This window comes from Falco biarmicus, chromosome 8, assembly GCF_023638135.1.
Source record: "Falco biarmicus isolate bFalBia1 chromosome 8, bFalBia1.pri, whole genome shotgun sequence".
NCBI classification, from domain to species: Eukaryota; Metazoa; Chordata; class Aves; order Falconiformes; family Falconidae; genus Falco; species Falco biarmicus.
The window spans coordinates 52452459-52471337 of record NC_079295.1 but is presented as its reverse complement, the minus strand read 5'-3'; the positions used below and the strand labels follow the sequence as shown (position 1 = coordinate 52471337).

Genomic DNA, 18879 nt, shown 5'->3' with positions numbered 1-18879 from the left:
TTTTGATATACCATTCTCTCTAGCGCTTATTCTGTTGAACACAGTAATGATATTGTAACTGTTTAATAACCAGCTTCAGGTACATTGTAAGTAATATAGAGAATAAAAGTTCTGATAATTGCTAATTTCATTAATAGTCATCTTGCTTCTAGGGAATGGTAAGAATATATTTTTCGAGTTCTTATATTGCAACATATGGTATCATAAGCATTTCCCTTTTTTCTGAATTGATGTAGGAATATACTATAGATGTATTTTTCCGCCAAAGCTGGAAAGATGAGAGATTAAAATTCAAAGGACCTATGACTGTTCTCCGGTTAAATAATTTAATGGCCAGCAAAATTTGGACACCTGATACCTTTTTCCACAATGGAAAGAAGTCAGTGGCTCATAACATGACGATGCCAAATAAACTATTACGAATTACAGAGGATGGGACATTGCTATACACAATGAGGTGAGCCCTAAATATTATATCCTTAATTTAGTTTGACAATTTAACTTGTTGAAGCATCATATTTTCCCAACAGGAAACAGGTTCCTTTTTGAGCATAATTTGATTCCTGCTTAGCAATTATTCTCACAATAGGTCATGGAATGATGGACAAAGTGAGGCATTTGCAGTGTTTATTTTTTCCCCTCCTGCTGTGCTATTTTTGCAGTCACTGGATGTTTCTTAATGGTTGATTTTTAAAAGGTACCTATTGTATGAGGAATCCATCAGTTTGCAGAGGACTTTAGTTTGGAATTACTTTCAAGGATTCCATCAGCAAAGTATAAACAAGTCTGGAAGTTTAATATAATCTAGACTACTAGATCGAGTAGAAAGGATTTTAATCTTTGGATCATATAGAATGCAGAGTCTAAGAACTAGCAGGTGCACACAGAATTCATTACCCATTCTTCATATTTCTTGTTCTTGGGAATACATGACAGTCTAAAAATAGACATTTCTTATTCCATTCATAACCAGAAAAACAAGTCATTGAAGCATTTGGAGAATTAGGAGCAAAAATTATTTTTGTGCTGGCACCACTCATACTAAAAATACATTATTCTCTTAATGAATGACTGAACTTTAGCTATCCAGTTGTCAAACGAGGAGTTAAATAAATCCTTTTGAAATAAAAATGATATACAGTCATAGAAACATTCTGGCTTAAAGGACTGCAAATTAAACAATGAAAAAAATGGTATGTTGTCTCTAAAGAGCTACACATCCTCTGTGTATGTCTTCCATAGAATCATACAAGGTATGAAGTAATTCTGTTGACTTAAAGGCAAGATGGATAGCTTCGTATGTAGGTGAATGCTGAGTTTTCTTTTAACAATTTTAAAGATGTTTTTAAAAACAGTACAAGTATTTGGAGAAAAAGTCTCCAGGCTTTTGGGAGCCTGTCAAATGTGTTCAATTTATTCTGCAACATCTTTCAAGATTGCCTAGACTAGGGTAGAATCTGCTTGGCTGGTAGTTATACATGTCCAGGTCAATTTTTCTTGTCTTCCTAAATGCTTGGCTGTTAGGGATTTAATCCACAGGAACATTATCTTGGCAGCACATTGTTCACATATGTCTCTCTTTTGACCATAACCATTTCTATTTGCTCACCTTTGCAAGTGCCTTAATGCAATCTTCTGCCTAGTATTCAAGTATTGTTGTTCATTCCTTGCAGATGTGTGGTATGTGACTGTTTCAAGTTTATTTAATCTCTTTTATTGAGAAACATGTTTGCACCCAAGCTGATAGCAATGAAATGATTTCAGCAAATGCCTGAGCATCCAGAGTGGGCCAATTTAATGGTGGCAGCAAGGAAGCAATTTCAGTTGCTAATAGATTTTAACCCTCACGCCAAGTTAGAAGTCTGAGCATGACTCTGCTGCACAGTGAAACAAGGTAGAGGGGCAGAGCCAGTGGCACTGGTGTGCCTACATATGCCTGTCAGCACCCTCAGCCAGAGAATTCAGGTCCCGTTCTAGCTGCTAATTAATCACATAACAGATATTATGCTATACTTATTCTATGTGTCTTAATAGAAGTCTATTTGCTATTTCTATGAAACTAGAATAAATGTGTCCTTTTGCTCATTAATCCATTATAGATTGACTGTGAGAGCAGAATGTCCAATGCATTTAGAAGACTTTCCTATGGATGCACATGCTTGCCCCTTGAAATTTGGAAGCTGTAAGTTTATTTTAAATTGAGGATTCTCCCTTTTTAGGCCACTTTAAAAAAGTATTTTGCAACTGAGAAAACCTCAAGGTTTAAATCTTGTGTATTTTCCACTTTTTTTTGGCAGGGTTGTATTTTTATTCTTATATATATTTATATTTAGTATAATGAACCTCTTCTATGTGTCTTAAATATTCTCCAATGTCATGCCTGGACATTTATGAAGGAGAAGAATGACGGTGCTCTAAACAACTAGAAAAGTAGTTTGTCATATAGAAAATGTTGTTAATCTTACAGTTGCTTTATTTTGTTAAGACCCAAAATCAATGTTAGAGAAAAATAAAACTGAATTGGTTTAGGTTAAAACAATTTAGAATAAAATTTTGCCTAAGATTATAAAATATTCATACTACAATCATACAACATTTCTGGAAGTGAAAAATCTCAGAAATCTCCAAAAAAGAGTCCTAAGCTTGCAACATTTGTAACCTTAGGTTAGAGAACATACTGGACAAAACGTAATGTAATTGAAATCAGCGTAGTAACTGACAAAGCTTTCTGTAAATTGAGAATTTCCGCTAAAACTTTAATTTAAATAAAAACCCACCTGACACTGATACCTCCAAACTTAGCTAAACATAATATTTAAAAAAAAAATTAAATATAGCCCCCCTTCAACTCTTTAAGTAAAAAAAAAACAACAAACAAAACAAAACATAGTGAAGAGCTGTTTTACTTCCATTGGCTCAACACAAACCAGGAAGACAAAATGTGTAGATGTAATAGTGTATAAATTGTTTCCTCAATGGCTATTTTTTTCTAGTAGGGATGGGTCGTTTCACTGATAATGGGTACTTAGTGGCTTGATCAATTTTAGAAGTCAACACACTGAACACCCAATTCATTCTTCACGTGATACCAGACAGGGTGATAATTTACTTTGGGCTGAACAGCTCTATGTTTAACATGAGAAAGGACTGATGTTTTGTCTTTAAAGAGCTACTAGCCTCCTAGATAAGATTTAGAGAACAAAAAGCTGACACAAACTTGGAGTATAACTGACAAGAATAGTTTACTCCTGGAATGTTAAATTTTCCTACAGTACTTCCAATAAATCTTCCCAATCTCCTGTGAAGCAGGAGGGTGGGGGAAGCCTGGCTCCAGCTACAGCAGGGCCAGTAGCTGCAGCGAGTTCTGGAGACCTGTGCACCTGAGATCCCAGTTAGGTCAGGAGTGGTCCCAGCACTGAATTTCTTTTGAAATGCACCTTAAAGTGTTTGTGTGGACTGCATGCTGGATCTGGGAGGTGGGAAGATGGCTACTTGTGCATGAAAGCTGCTAATGCAAAGTTAAACCATCAAGTTTTTGAACAAATGTGAGCTACCATAGACTTGATAAGACACTTATCACCAGCCCCATCTGTGCATCACTGAGCCACAGCCTAAACACTCAGCACTCCCTAGTCTGAGCAATAGTTCTCATTTTCTTCTGATGTTAAGTTTTTCCTAGCCCTCTGTGCCCCAGATTAGTGTACTCTTGGTTCACAAAGTGCATGGCTTTCCAGATTACTAAGGATCTTGCCTTGATTAAATGGTTAAGAGATGCAGAAGTTACGAATGAAAAGGGATAGATAATATGGATTTAAATACAACTCCAGAACTATAACACAAGGTAAAAACAAGATAGCAAAAAGATTCACAAATATAGCTGCATATCATTTGTATCTACATTGTTTTCCTTTTATCCTGAAAATAAAATATTGCTATAATACAAATAATTTTCTTAAATGAAAAAAAAAAAAATCAGTGATATTTCTGACTGAAAGACCATTTCTTACACTAAAGTCAGAGGCAGTAACTGACATTCTAAGCTCAGTGCAGATGTGTCTGTCATGTTTTGCAGGCTAGTTTGATTATTTTTTTGTTTTGAACACTAACTGGCTATCATGCCAGCTGTCCTAAACAGGACCTAGCAAAACAAGTAACTCCAAATGCTGGGAAGGGCCAGGAAACAAAATCAAGGAGTTTTCAGGGAAAGTGCATTCCCTTACTAAATTCAAGCAATTAGCTAATCTTGGGTCCTCATGGGGGGCAGTTCCGTCTGTAACACGGCTTTACTGCAGACACTGCATGGGGAATTCACTGTCCAGAAGAGGACGTTAACGCTGGACCTCTCCCCTCCTCATCAGATTATCTGTCATCGTTATCAGGTTATAGAACATTTGTCTCAATATTTAGTTATTGATATAAATAGAAATCTCTCCCATGGGATAAATGGTTGGACCCAAGCAAGACGCAAAAATGAGACTCACCATTGTACACAGAAAAAGAACAGTTCTTATATTTACTTGCCATTTTTTCAGTGGAAATCATATTTAAATACGTGTAGGACATTTCTGTCAAATACCTAAGCCAATTCATTATAGTCCTCTTAATGGACTGAAAAATCTACTGAAAAAGACATTTAGTTGTCATGAAAGCCAAGCTTTAAGTACAGACTACAATATTGCACTCCATAGCTCCCCAAATTAGTGTTCGTCCAGCTCTGTTTTGGATTAAATTGGATAAAAGTTTTTCCATGTCCTCCCCTCTTACTCATCACTTGTTGGAGCTGGATTCAGGAAAGCCTCATATTGAAGGAGTTGCATGTCTCCCGTGGACTCTGCCGGTACTGTGGAGGCCAATAAATGTTTGACCCAGCTCCAAGGCTAAAGGGATTTGCCAAAATAGCAGCTTAAGCTAGAGGTTATTCCAATGTAAATTGAATGTGACAAATGCTAAAGAGATTCTGGAACAAAAAAATCTGGCAAAACAAAATCAGAAAGGCAGATGTTCTCCTCGACGCTTACCACAAAAATCTAATTGTCAGTTTAAAACTAAGGCCACTCTGGAAAGTGGCAGTGATAGGAGCAAAAGGCTGTGTTGCTACTTGTGCAGTACCTGAATGGGAAGCTGGAGCTGAAAGCAGAACAGGGAACCGAATCCGGCAGTTCCAGGGCAGGGCAAGCTGTTTCCAGCCCTGATGAGTGTGCTCCCTTTCCCTCTAACCCTGTCCAGGGGTCCTCAGCAGCTCAGGAAATCAGTCCTCTCCCAAACTACCCTCCTGCTCCAGAACAAGTGAAATGCTTGAAAATTGATATTATTATTGCCAGTCTTTCTTTATGTGACTAGGTTAGCAAGCCAATTCTTGTACTTACCGTGGCCATTATTTTTAAGGTTAGAATTTTTAAGATGTAATTTGCATTTACCATTGATTCCAAAAAGCTGTGTAAGTTACAGTGCTCAGGGAATATGAAGTCTGAGGGTAAAAGCACCCTTCTGCTTCAATCACGCAGGACCAAATGCCATGCAATTAATTTTGCCAGCACACTCCATCCACCAGCATCTCTTCAATTATTAACTGTTATCTCTTACACTGATAAGATAAAATTACTATCTCACAAGTGAAGCAAATCAGATTCCTTCCTTTCCTGCTTGCCAGTCCTGAAAAATGGGAAAATCTTATCCTGTAGGTAGGAGTCTAGTGTCATTTTAAGTGCCCTAAGATGTCCCATCTGGCTTCCAACTGCCTTTGGTGGGTGCAAGCTTTATGTAGGTTCTGATCACACATTCGGTCCCATACGTGTCTGAATACTCTTAGGTGTGAAGAATGACACTAGATGCCTCTATGTAGACAGCTGACTCCCACCCAAACTGCTCAGAGCTAGAGCTGTCAGACTCTAGATGACACAAAATGACAGAAGAATTTTACAATGGGACTAAGATTAAAAATATTTATATATAGTTTAATTCCTGAAATAACTTAAATAACATACTAGTAACAGCACAAAACACCCAGATGGCATATGTAGTATGCTACTGAATTATCTATGTAACGTAATAGTGTACTCAGATTTGGAGAGCCCACAGTGTTTTTGTTTTTCTTTGCTCAAGACTCAAATAAATGTGAACTTGAGTGTGAGCATTTCCCAGAAATAACTAAAGGAGAAAAAAAAAAGTTAATTGTGATTTAAACTCACTTGAGTCTAGACAGCTTCAGAAATGTCTGCTATGTCTGTTAGCCAGCAAGGACAGTGTGAGGTTGGGGGTAACCAAATGGAGAGCTCTCGCAAGGCTGATGATGAGAAGGTCACTGAAGCCACTCTGAGAAGAACTTACTTCCTTACAATGGCCCAGACAACACCACACTACGACAAACGGAAAGGACCGGCACCCATCTTGCTTGATAGGAGTTAAAAGTTAGAAAAAGAGTTTTAAGTTCTCACAAATGCCCATAAAATTCCACATCTCACTCTTGCTTCTAGTTACTCAGAATTTACATAGGTAGGAATGATGTAAGGGAGAGGAATATTGTCATGCCATTGAGGACCAACCTTAATCCCACCCTACAACAGATATTTAGCTAATCAGTGTATGGATAGACCTATAAAATCAGTTGTATTTCCCATAGAAAAAAAAGAAGCTAGGTGTGGGTTTCTACAGATAATTGAAGATAATTTAATAATCAAACTACTGCTCAAAACGGTTTTTTGGATAAAGCCCTATGGCAATAGAAAGTGCAAAGCTGAAATGCAATGTATTTCTTTTAAATTAGATGCTTATACCAGAGCAGAGGTTGTGTATGAATGGACACGGGAACCAGCAAGGTCAGTGGTTGTGGCTGAAGACGGCTCTCGATTGAACCAATATGATCTGCTCGGACAAACTGTGGACTCTGGAATTGTTCAGTCCAGCACAGGTCTGTGAAAAAGTTTTTTTGGGAAGGGTCATGTTTAACTGCCAGAACATAGTTTAGAGAAGGAGAAAGAATACCAAGACCAAAGAGTGAGAGAAGTAAATTGCAATATATGAGCAAAACATGACTATGAAAAGATAACATATCCTGGGATTATTTTCCTGCTTCATGAAGCTGGTGCTTATAGTATTTGAACAATTTGAAAGCTTCCTGTAGTGACAGCTCTAGCTAGAAAAAACAGTAATTTACATTATAAAGAAGCAGCCCTCATATCCTTATCATATCATCTGCCTACTATATAAGCTCAAAAAAAATAGTATATGAATATGAATCCTCAGGGATCATATTCCTGGAGGCAGTGAAGTAAGTTGCTAAAAGCGATTGTATAGTTCCTCAGTGAGGTATTTAGAGAGTGAAAAAAAAAAAAAAAATCATCAAATTAAAAACCATCTGGAACATCCAAACAGGGTTTAGGTGTCTTAATGCTAGCATCAGCTTTAACTCCAAAACTATTTATAAGAAACAGAAATATAACCAACATTAATAGTATAATATACCTGTAAACTTGAAGCTGGCTTAAAACATTTTTCACTTTGCAGTGTTTGTCTGAAGATGTAATTTACTTTTTTAAAAAATAATTTGGAAGGAGCATGAAGATCAAAATACAGTAAGAAACTGAGCACTGGGCATGAACAAGAACTCAAAGGGTTGACTAGAGTGACTGTTGGTTGGACCAAAAGAAGCACTACACGAAGTGGTTGTATTGCTTTGAATACACCCAATGGTTTGACTGAACTAGAGAAGTACACTTACACCTGCATAAACCAAACTTTCTAATGTGTCATTCATAAAGTCAATGAACATTTAAGGAAAAGTGAGTCACTTTAAGCTGAATCCTAACTTGTGTCTGAATTTTTTTATTTAGCTTGCCAAAATATGTTCACACACTCTATTAAGCCAACAAAATTTCTCACAGACAAAAGTTTCTAGTGAACCATTCGTCAGTTTACTGCTTGGAAGCTTCTGTTTAGTTAATGTAATCATAAAAGAAGTGGGATGGCAATAATAAGGACTTTGCATAAGAATTATACCAACACAACCGCTCCCATAGAGTCACTGCTTCTATTATCGAGCGCAGAGGCATGCATTGAAGTAAAAAGGGAAGAACTCTTGGCCTGGCCACAGCTAGAAATGTTGCCATTGACTTCTGTGGAGCCAATAATTCACCGCAGCTGCCCTTTGCTGAAAAGCCAATAGGGTTTGGGAGGAACTGCAAGGATCTTGAGCTCTTCACTCTTTTTGTTCTGAAGCTACTCACTTGGAGAGACCTTGGCGACCTCTGTGCCTGCCCTTTTGCACTCATTGCCAGTTCTTGGCTTGTTGGATGCATTATAAGGGTACCAGGATAAGCAGAAGAGACTCATAAGCTTGGAAACCAAGTAGATAATACCAGGTACAGTTGAGGGTAATTAGATAGTAACATGAGAAACACCCTACAAATTGTTAAGAAAGGCAGATATTTTTAAACAGAACTGAAGACAAATATAAGTAGTGTAAAAACTCTTCATGCATTTACATGAAGAAACAACAACAAAAAAATGTTTTGCTCATGATACTTCATAGGTTTGAATTCTGCCTCCTTTTTCTACCTGAAGAGACTCTTTACCATGCCTAACTAGAAAGCTAAATACAGTATAGTTAGTATTTGCTGAAATAAAGATGCTATTGTCTACATACAGAAAAAAATTACAAAGAACTAAATGCAATGGTTATCTAAACTCAACAAATGCCTATTACAGAATCTTTTTTAGTACTAGACTTGCAATCCTCTTTAGTTACTACCTGATAAAAATATACAGTGGTGGAAGAAACACATTTATTGCTTGCAAGTTCAATGTCTCATGGAAAAATTCTCAATTTGCTTTGGAAAGGAAAATGCTTTTCTTCCCCCAAAATAATGGTGGTCAGAAATAATGGATCAGTCAGAAGTGGTTAATAATCACTTTTCTCTACATTTAGGTAGGTGGGCAGCTAGTCTCAGCAGAATCCCCCAATTTTTTTTTTGTCCCCAGTCACCTCTCTTTTAAGGTACAACATATGTAATGAAAATTATGAAATCCCTCCCTGCTTTAAGAGTTGTGAATGATGACTCATCTGACAAAAAGACAAAAGGAGCTGCAGACAGTCTTCACTTAAGAGATCTCAGCACCTTTATTAGGCAAGAAAATGAAGCTCTTGTGCAGCTGATTCTGTGGATCATTAGAGGAATTTATAACATCTTGGGCAATTTTAAGATGATTTTTATAGTTGTCTGGAAATCCAGACATGTGTTTTCCAAGAATTTGGGTGTAACTGGGTTACTCTAAACATCCTCAAAAATATTAAATGATATGGTGAATCCATAAAGTTGGTTTGTTTGTTTATTTTTTAATTTCTTCTTCTGCTAGTAGGCCATCTGCTATCCCTATTTCTAGATCTAGAACAAGATAACTACAAGTACTGTTTTTTTATGACAAGAGAATCTTGAAAGACTAAAACTTTTTTATAGTATAGTTATTCATCTATGATGGCAATGAAATATGCAGGCACTATAGGCTTAAAAATAGTATTAAATAAATGAAATAACAACTATTGTTGCTGCTGTTTTGCTTATCATCCATTTTTTACTTGTATGTTAAATTCCTGTCAGTCCAACTAATGGGCCATATTGACTCAGAAAGAGTTTTAAATGATCAGTTTTGCAAGCACCTTAACAGATGCTTAAAGGACTTGTGCAAGTTTCTATTTACATAGAATTATTTTGCCACCTTGAAAACATTGCTTTGCAGTGAGACTCCTCAGGATTTATACTCACAATGGTATATTTTTTTCCTGATGTTCTGCAGATCTGTGGAGAGGATGCTGTTCTTAAGTTTTCTGATGGGTTACATGGCATAAGTAGAAAATGAGAAATACTTTGTTTTAAATTAACGACAAATAAAGCCTTACTTACTACTATAGTGACAGAAAGTATTATAGCTAAAACTCATTCCCCACCTCAAATCTTACGTCTGATGTGATGCACCTTAATTTTAGGTGCTAACCTGAAAAACTGGGTTTATTACAAATAGTTTACAGAACACAGAGTAATAGATTTGATGTAACTTTACTAAATTATCAACTATTGTCTTCTAAGGACACAGGTTAGCTTATACCACCTGGGCATTTGACGCAATTATTGTAATATACTGTAGAATTAAGGGCTGGTTAAAACCTGCAGCTACAGAAGAGATGAGCACAGGCACAAGCTCTTCCAGAGCACTGGAAATACTCAAATGTGGACAATCATTTGAGACATCAAGTTAATATAGATTAAGGAGTTGTTGGACCACTTTTAAATGCTTCATATGTGTAATACATATAAACTAATTCAAACTTCATGGAATAAATAAAATGAAAAACAACTTTATCTGCTCAACACAGTTATTTGTAGAAGACTTTAAGAATTCCAAGGAAGCTAAAAAGAAAAAACTTTCTTTCTAAGCTCTTTAGATAAGAGAATGTGAGATGCATAAGCTACAACTTGTGCTACAACTTTTGAAAGAAAATATTTTTCTCAAGAGCTATTTGAAATTTTAGCTTGTAGGGAATTTTATGGCTGAATTACAAACCTTTGAAAACAGAATTACAGAGGAATTGCTAGTAGTCAGTGGTCAGCAGCCGTCATGAATGTGACTATGCTTTTCAATAAAGCCATAAAACGTGGGAAGCTGAAGATTCAGTAAATTACTGGAGTACTTTCACGTCCTGCAGTTATTTAAACAAATCTCGTCAAAGATCTACTATCTTCTAATAAATGACTGCAGTCTGTGGGTACTGTGGAGATTTAAAAGCATGTATTTGCCTTGTAACTGAACTGTAGGTGCTATTCTAGGCCTATGCTCAGCCTGATTCACTCCTCATGGCGTTACCTTTAGCTGACTTCTATCTCAGACCTGCTGCAATTCTTAACAGATGAGAGTAATCTCTGTCTTTTTAATTGCCTTTATGCTTTGAATCTTGTTCTCATTTTCCAGAGGTTAAAAATACTTTGATAATTTAAGCAGCTAAATAAAGCTTCAGAGCACAGTGGTGTGTGCACTCTGTATTCATAGCTTGCCATCTACAATCACTGAATTAATTCTGACATACCGTTGTGAGCATTCTATATCTGATGGCATTAAAATAGCTTCCCACGTCATATTTTAGTAGATAAAATTAAATTATTGGCTCTTCTAGCTAAGGCTGGCACTGTTCATAAGATTGTAATCTCTGGTACAGAAGAAAAGAGATTGTTTCAGTGAAAGTTAAAGAAAGGTGGGCAAAATTCGAGTGATAATTCCTACTATACTACTTCTGCCAGTCCTATTTTTGAGAGAAAATTTTTCTTGTATATCCTTTGCTTTACCTCTCAATTTATAATTAATTCTCTTTCCCCCCTTTGCTACTGTATTTTATATTGAAACATACCAGGAGTGTTGTCACATCTTATTTGTAAGTTTTCCTCAGGGTTATACATTGAGCAAGATTGTTCAGATGAATGTTCTTCTAGACTCTGAATTAAAGAAAAGGGCATTTGACATGCTCGATGCATAAGCAGTCAATGTCTAGACATAGTTTTTCAATCCAGTTTAAGCTTTTCCTGTACAAAAGAAACTTTCTCTTTCCAGCTACCTGCATTTTAAAATAGAATAACAGTAATTTCACATCATCTCTAATCTAGACAGAGGTTTCCGTTCAGTTACATGTCCACTTGTTTCTTTCTTAATGTTTACTGCATGATAAAAAGAATCAATCTACTCCCCCCAAAAGTCACAAAAATAGGTTTTCCAATCCTTTGAGAACATACCGTTTCTCAAAATCCATTTTCAGTGATGCAAACAGTGATCTGAAAATGAGCCATTATGCACTGTGCTCTGGCGAGAAAGTTTTATACAGTTACATAAATACTTCAGATTCCTTTCAATTGCAATTGGAATATCCAGCTCATATGTTTTTGTAGCACCCAAAAAGTTAGCGCTAATGAAAATATTCTGTGTTATTCTTGCATTGTCCATTTACTTGAGGAGAGAATAACCATGTAGTAAAGTACTGAATTAGCAGAACAGGAACACTTAATCTTCAGTGTACGTAAAGCACGGCCAGTGGTAATGCAGGCACGGTCACATTAACAATTATATCTTAAGCCTGGCCCAAGTGAAACACTTCTGAGTGCCAGTCTTGATTTAGCCTTGATATGTTTACATGTGTATACCATCTTCTAATGGAATAAGACCTTTCACAAGAGGCCCTAACGGGCACCAGTTAACGTAGACTTTTGTTCAATACTCAGCAGAGATGAAAATATGTAAATTTAATTAGCATTTCCCAGAACTGTCTGGTTTTGTATTATTAGTGGAACTTCAGAACCTGCTTTATTAAATATTGTCTTCAGAGCTGACCCAATTTGATCTGAAGACTTTTTTTCATAATAGGGGTGAGTGTAATGAAAAAATATTTTCTATAAAACCCTCTAATTTGTATATTTAGAAACGCTTTAATACTCCTGTTTTTCTTGTTTTTAGGGGAATATGTTGTTATGACTACACATTTTCATTTGAAGAGAAAGATCGGTTACTTTGTCATCCAGACTTATTTGCCATGCATCATGACAGTGATACTGTCACAGGTGTCCTTCTGGCTTAATAGAGAATCTGTTCCAGCAAGAACTGTATTTGGTAAGCAAGACTGATAAACCACTTGGCAATCGTAAGCCAAGGAGGTTTAAGAAATTTTATGGTAAAACTAGTTAGGTGTAACACAATATTGGAGAGCAATATGAGCCCCGACATAGCGCAGTGCACAATAATTAACACGTTTCATTGCAAAGATGTAGTAGAAACTGATTTAAGGTCTAAAGCTTTTAAGCTGGTTGTAAAAAGAGTCCTGAAGATACCTTAAGCAATCTATTACAGTTCAACTTTTCCAAAACAGTAAGTATATGAATAAAACATTCCTGACAATGGCAATAACACTCATGTTGGGGATTGTCAAAAAGACTTTAATCAATGGGTGTTGGTCATTTAACATCCTTGGGCCCTTTGAAAATTCTTAACCTAAAAATCTTTGTCATCAATCCTTTTTGCAGGCTGCTGCTAAAGGTTTCCCGTTGTGCTTACAGCGGTGAATAGATACACTCGACAAATGCTGTAAGGAGGCAATATAAAGGACTCTAAGTTTATACAGTTGGTCCCTAGTGTTTTAACCACTGCTTGCAAATACTTTACAAGTAGAAACAAACAACTAACATGTTCTTTGGAGATATTAATAGTATATAATAAAAAAAAAAAAAAGAGAGAGAGAGAAGTTGCAACAGATCTTCAGTTAAAGAAAATAAAACCTGAGATTTCTACATGACTTAGTGTTTTTCGTGATGTTCAGGTAGGACACCTGAACACCTTTGGCAGGAGGAGGTGGAAGAACACACAGCCAAGTTGACTTTTACACTTGTTTCCCTACCTCAGGGTGCTGCTGGGGCAGGATGCCATGGGCCCTCCTGCTTTGCTGAAGAAGATTTACCCATTTACACTGGACATAGCAAAGCTGGAGAGTCCCAAGGCTTGATATGGCGAAATGCAGACTCTGAAACTCTTCTTGAACATGGGCTATTTTTATTGACCTTTTCTGGCACCCTTCACAGCTGTGCTGTAGTTTCCCAGTGCCTCTTGAAGTCAATCACAAATTGTATAGCCTTAGACCTCATGAACCAAGCGGAGGCTTTCTGTTGATATGCAGATGTGTGTTTAGAGAAGAATGATTTAGATCACAGCATAATTAAATTTGATTTACACGTTATTGTTTAGATTAACATCTAAAATTTCGGATTTTTATCATCAACTTCACTAAGAATTAACCTGGGACTTTTATGGGCCTCTGTACTCAAAGCTATTGAAGTTGTAACTATTTTACCTCTTTTTACACATACCATTTAAAAAGAAATGCTAGATCCTAAGCTTGAAATGCTGTACTTCACTGTCCCTACATGGAGAACAAAATTTCCTAGTCTCACAGTGAGCAATATATAATACTGAGCAATGTTCAAGCTGCTGTCTTCAGAGCTCAAGAACCTACAAATTTCTGAAAGTTTTCCTTTTAAAAGACAGTTATTTAGTAAATGATCTTGTGTTTACTCCATCATTATGTATCAAGATAGCTTTTTCATTTCTTAATGGCAGTGAAGCAATGTTTCAGAAAAAGTCGCATGAATGTTTATACATACAGAAGCACAATTTACATCTTTCAGTCTAGTTAGTACCACAGGAAAAAAAAAAAAAAATTCTAAATCCTGTTTTGCTACTACATAGGGGAAACATAAGCTCACTAGCAAGGAGTCAAAGTCAAGATTAGGTTGTCTCTCAGGGAAGAGAAATTGCTTCCTCATTAGGCACTAATAATTCAAGCTCTTTACACCAGCACGTAAATGCATTGTTCGTTATTTGGCCTATTTTAGACCTGTGTACGTTTTCACTAATGCTCAGTGCAGCGCAGATGAACTTGTGAGACACATTCAATAGATGACAGTGCAGTTGTCAGGGTAACTCGTGGACATGTGATTTGATGTGAATGTCTAGCCTGCCCTTGTAGATTTTTTTTTTCAAGCAGCTGCAAGCAGAGCGAGTTCAATACAGTCCTGATGGCTCTTGATGGCCAGTTAAGGGAAAAGGTTCATCAGCAGTGAGAAGCTCTGATGTCAGAAGTGAAAATTACACTGTCATTGCTCTTACATAAATTCTTTGCTATTTTAGGGCATCAGTGAATAAAGAGAAGGCAGGAATCCGTAAGCCCATCAATTCCAATAGATGCGGTATCACATAAAGCTTAGTGCACTTGAGTATACATTTGAAGGAGCATATACCAAATAAGCTGAATGAGAACAATAAGGCTTTAATTTTCTACTTAAGTATCTCAGAACTGTTGCAGGAAAGAACTAAAAATGTTAAATGGTTACATCTGCAGGACAATTCACAGGGTACAGAACAACAACCATGATTATTCAAATACCAGGAAGCATAAAGAAGTACCCAGTCCACAGGTCAAAACGTTATTTCCATTCCAAATTAAAAAATATGATTCCACTATGACAGTGTTGAAAGAGTAAAGGTATAAAAGATGTTTTGAAGATCCTGCAACTTCCACAGATCTTGAAATCTGATATCCTCAGTTAGGAACTGAATTGAAGTGGGGAGGTTTATAAGAATTAGGGGTGAACTCGAGGCTTCCCATCTATCTTAACGGTTGAGAAATGAAGCACAACATATAGCCACTGATCTAAAGACACTAAAACTGTTTGTTTTGCAGGAGTGACGACTGTCCTGACAATGACTACTCTGAGCATCAGCGCAAGGAATTCACTCCCCAAGGTGGCCTATGCCACTGCTATGGATTGGTTTATAGCAGTGTGTTATGCCTTTGTGTTCTCTGCACTCATCGAATTTGCAACAGTGAATTACTTCACAAAGAGAGGCTACGCATGGGATGGCAAAAGTGTCGTTCCTGAAAAGGTAACACCACTTAACATCTATCCCAACAGGTCATAGTGTGTCATGCTTGGTCACTATTTGGGGCTTTTTTAGCCCATTAGAAGTTCTTATTATTTAGAATAGCAAGTAATTATTCCAAAAGACTTCCCTTATCTGTTCACACACAGCATTTCTACACATAAACAATATTGAATTAGACATTGAGTACCTAAATATGCTTCTGACATACTGGATGATATTTAAGCTATTAAGATTTTAAATTTTTACTGAGATTTTTTACTTGTGTGACTGAGCAGAAAGAAAATAAATATGTATTTCTTTTGAGGGTTGGCAATTAATTTTCTAGTGTTCAAGCAAGAGAAAATGTGGATGCCCCAGTATAAAAGTAGGAAAAAATCTTGTGGCTAATATATTTGATGGTTTCCAAAGTACATTGCTCCCCAACATGAACTTCAGGAAGACTGCTCTGTGATCATGACCAAATAAATCACTGCAGGACTTCTTCATTCCTTTTTTTCCCCCTCCTATTTTTCAAGAATAGAAATATTACTTTTAATTCTTAGTCTACAGGAGAAATTGATTTTTTTGGGGGGAGGAAGCATTGACAGTTGTGCTGGGAGTATTCAATCCTGATCCGTACCTCCCTGAACGCAACAGAGAGACGTCACACTGACACCCTTTGGTCTGGGATCAGACCTGGTCTGTAAATCACAGGTGCATCAAGAAATTCTTGAGGACATTCAGAGGATGAAAGTTTCCCATTCCTGTGAGTTATCATGTCAGCTGCTTCTGTGAGGAAGCACATTTGGTTGTGGTTCTGTTGCTGGTTTTTGGAGTTTTTTGAGAGAGAGATCTTGAAAGAGACTTTTAACTAGCCTAATTGGTTTTATGAACGTGCATGGACTAGAGATTCAGCAGAATAAATATTTGGAGGAGCAGATGTTACTCATTGTTACAGAAATACATGTGTTTAATTCAGAAGTGTATGCCTATATACTATTTTTTTTATCTTAGTTACATAAGTCAACGAGAAAACAGAAATAAAATTAGGACATGTACACAATGACAACTAATACAAAAGTAGTGTAGAACAAATGAGCGAAGTAAAAAACCAAACTTACAGGAATGAGCTGCATGACTGCTGGTGAATATTGAGTTTTCAGTTACTGATAATAACTTTCATTGAAAATATTTTTTTTTATTCCTTGTTGTGCTCCTGTCTTCATCATGTCTACTGTAGAAAATGGGCTGTACTAATAGAACAAAATCCTTAAATGTTAAACAGTGCCTTGTTAATATAACCTTACCTTGTAATACAGTTAGCATAATCAGACATTTCATTTCAAAAAAACCTAAATTTTCAGAAAAAACACACGGATATATACACAATATGAAACACTATTTAAAAGACTGGAAGTTTTATGTCTTTGCATTCCTCAGCAGGTATGGGTGTTCATGTCATTTGATCCAAATGAGCAAAGACACACCGGTACCTGTTAGAGGACATTATCTGCAGACACAAGGAAAGGCAAGCGAGGCAAACTAACAGTGAACAGAGCATCACAGCTTACTAAAATTTAGAGCTCTAATTAGCTGTCATTAGTTTTTCATAAAGTTGAATTTGACATGAAATATCAAAACCCTGACTGGTTTTGGGGCTTTCTATGGTTCAGATGCCCTATGACATTTAAAACTATAGAAAGAGTCTCCCCTGAGACTTCTGTGAAGCAGTTCTTTGCCTGCTGGATTTATTGCTGCTCACTGGGGTATCTGGCTGGGAGTGAAACAGGAGTGGCTTCATATTCAGCAAGCGTTGTGTTAGCAGCCTTCCTGCTCAGAAGGAAAAGAATGGACAGACAACTAAAACAAAAAATCTTTCTGACATTACCTTTTTTCTTTTCTGAGTATTTTTTCAACCTGTTTGTTTCTCCTATTCAGCAGAAATATTCTAAGACAATTTGAAGCTTTTTCTTAGCCTCAAGCTAAGCTGAATGTTATTGTCATGAAATAAAGAGCATCTACATCAGCATCGTTATGTGAATCCCTTCTCTTACTAAGTAGTAGAAATTTAACATTTTGGCTTTTATTTCCTTCCTGTGTAGGGCTCCAAGCCATGTTTCAACAAGCTTCTCCCCCCTTGCCTGAATGTTTTACAGCTTCCCTCCACGTTCCTAAATATCCTGCAGGAGCATATTCGCTGTTCACTTGAACAAGAACTTTTTATCAAAGCTCCCCGACTGGGTGGTCTGTATAGCTGTTAATCTATAGTTAATCTGTCATACAAAGTACTGCAATTGCTTTAAAGAGTATTGCCTCTGTGGGACAGCTACTTCTTGAACACAGAGAATTATATTTGCTATCTCGTGAAATGATATAATAGATCACATTCTGCTCATGTTTTCTCTTTAGCCATATCTTTAATTTTTTTCCTTCTAAGAGAATAAGATGGGTAACATGGGTAACATTTGCTTATTCTTTTTGTGGCAAATACTGCCTAAAGATTTTCTAAGCTCTTAGGATTTTTGGTGTTGTTATCTGGTTTTTTTTCTCATAACCAGAGGAAACTGGAGCAAAGTGATGCACAGTGCATCCTTGCACAGTGGCTGGAGGAAGGGTTTGGACTGTCTGCAACAGGGACAGTTGAATTCCATTTGGTATCCCCAGATGTGACAATTTAATTTTTTTCCTACAAGTACTTCCCAGAAGTAGAATACTAGAAAACACAAGGACTCAGGGGGAAATCTAGATATTCTTTCTAATCAGTAAGTTCTTCTCCACTAAAAGATTTTCAATACATTCTTGCTTTGGCAATATAGGTAGATGGATACAAAAATCATACAGTTAAATCCTTGTATCTGGAATGACGTTTCAGCCATTATGATCCAATTGTAACCTTCAAAGAAGAACATTAAGTTTCTGTTCCATAATGCATGTTCTTTTAGTGTAAACTGTTAGTGAACAGAATACTGGCAGCTTTGCATTTTATTAAATAATCCACTCTTCGAGTACATGGTCACATGATATTTTTATGTGTGGACTGTGTTAGAATGCCTCATATAACATCGTTTGTCTTGATAATGGAAAGCTACATTAAGAAATTCACTGTCTTTCAAAGTTTTTGTCCTGGTCAGGAAGCACAGCGGATTAAGGGAATATTGAATTATGAGTGGTTCGTCACTGATTATTACCATTAAAGGTAATTTTATTGATCAGTGAGCCTAGCTATTGGTAAAAGTCATCATTATAGTTTATCCATGATCTAATTTGGTTTTACTAATACAAATATCACAGACTGATGATTTTGTCTTTACCTAAATATTTCGCATGAGTCATATATCCAGACACTAACTTCTTTCTTACAGTTTGTTACAATTCATTGTATAAATTCAAATAACTGCAAATTTTTACAGTGCTTTTTCATAATCTTATCTGTTGAGA

General features: G+C 36.5%; 1 protein-coding gene across 4 annotated transcripts in view; it reads left to right on the top strand.

Annotated features, from left to right (window-relative positions):
- The window catches only part of GABRA1 (gamma-aminobutyric acid type A receptor subunit alpha1), a 44013-nt gene that overhangs the window by 22282 nt on the left and 2852 nt on the right, over positions 1-18879 (top strand). For all 4 annotated transcript variants that reach the window (XM_056349865.1, XM_056349866.1, XM_056349867.1 and 1 more), the window contains exons 5-9: positions 237-457; positions 2100-2182; positions 6764-6907; positions 12487-12639; positions 15260-15462. In XM_056349865.1, coding sequence (XP_056205840.1) covers positions 237-457; positions 2100-2182; positions 6764-6907; positions 12487-12639; positions 15260-15462 — 804 coding nt within the window. The remainder of the gene's footprint in view (positions 1-236; positions 458-2099; positions 2183-6763; positions 6908-12486; positions 12640-15259; positions 15463-18879) is intronic.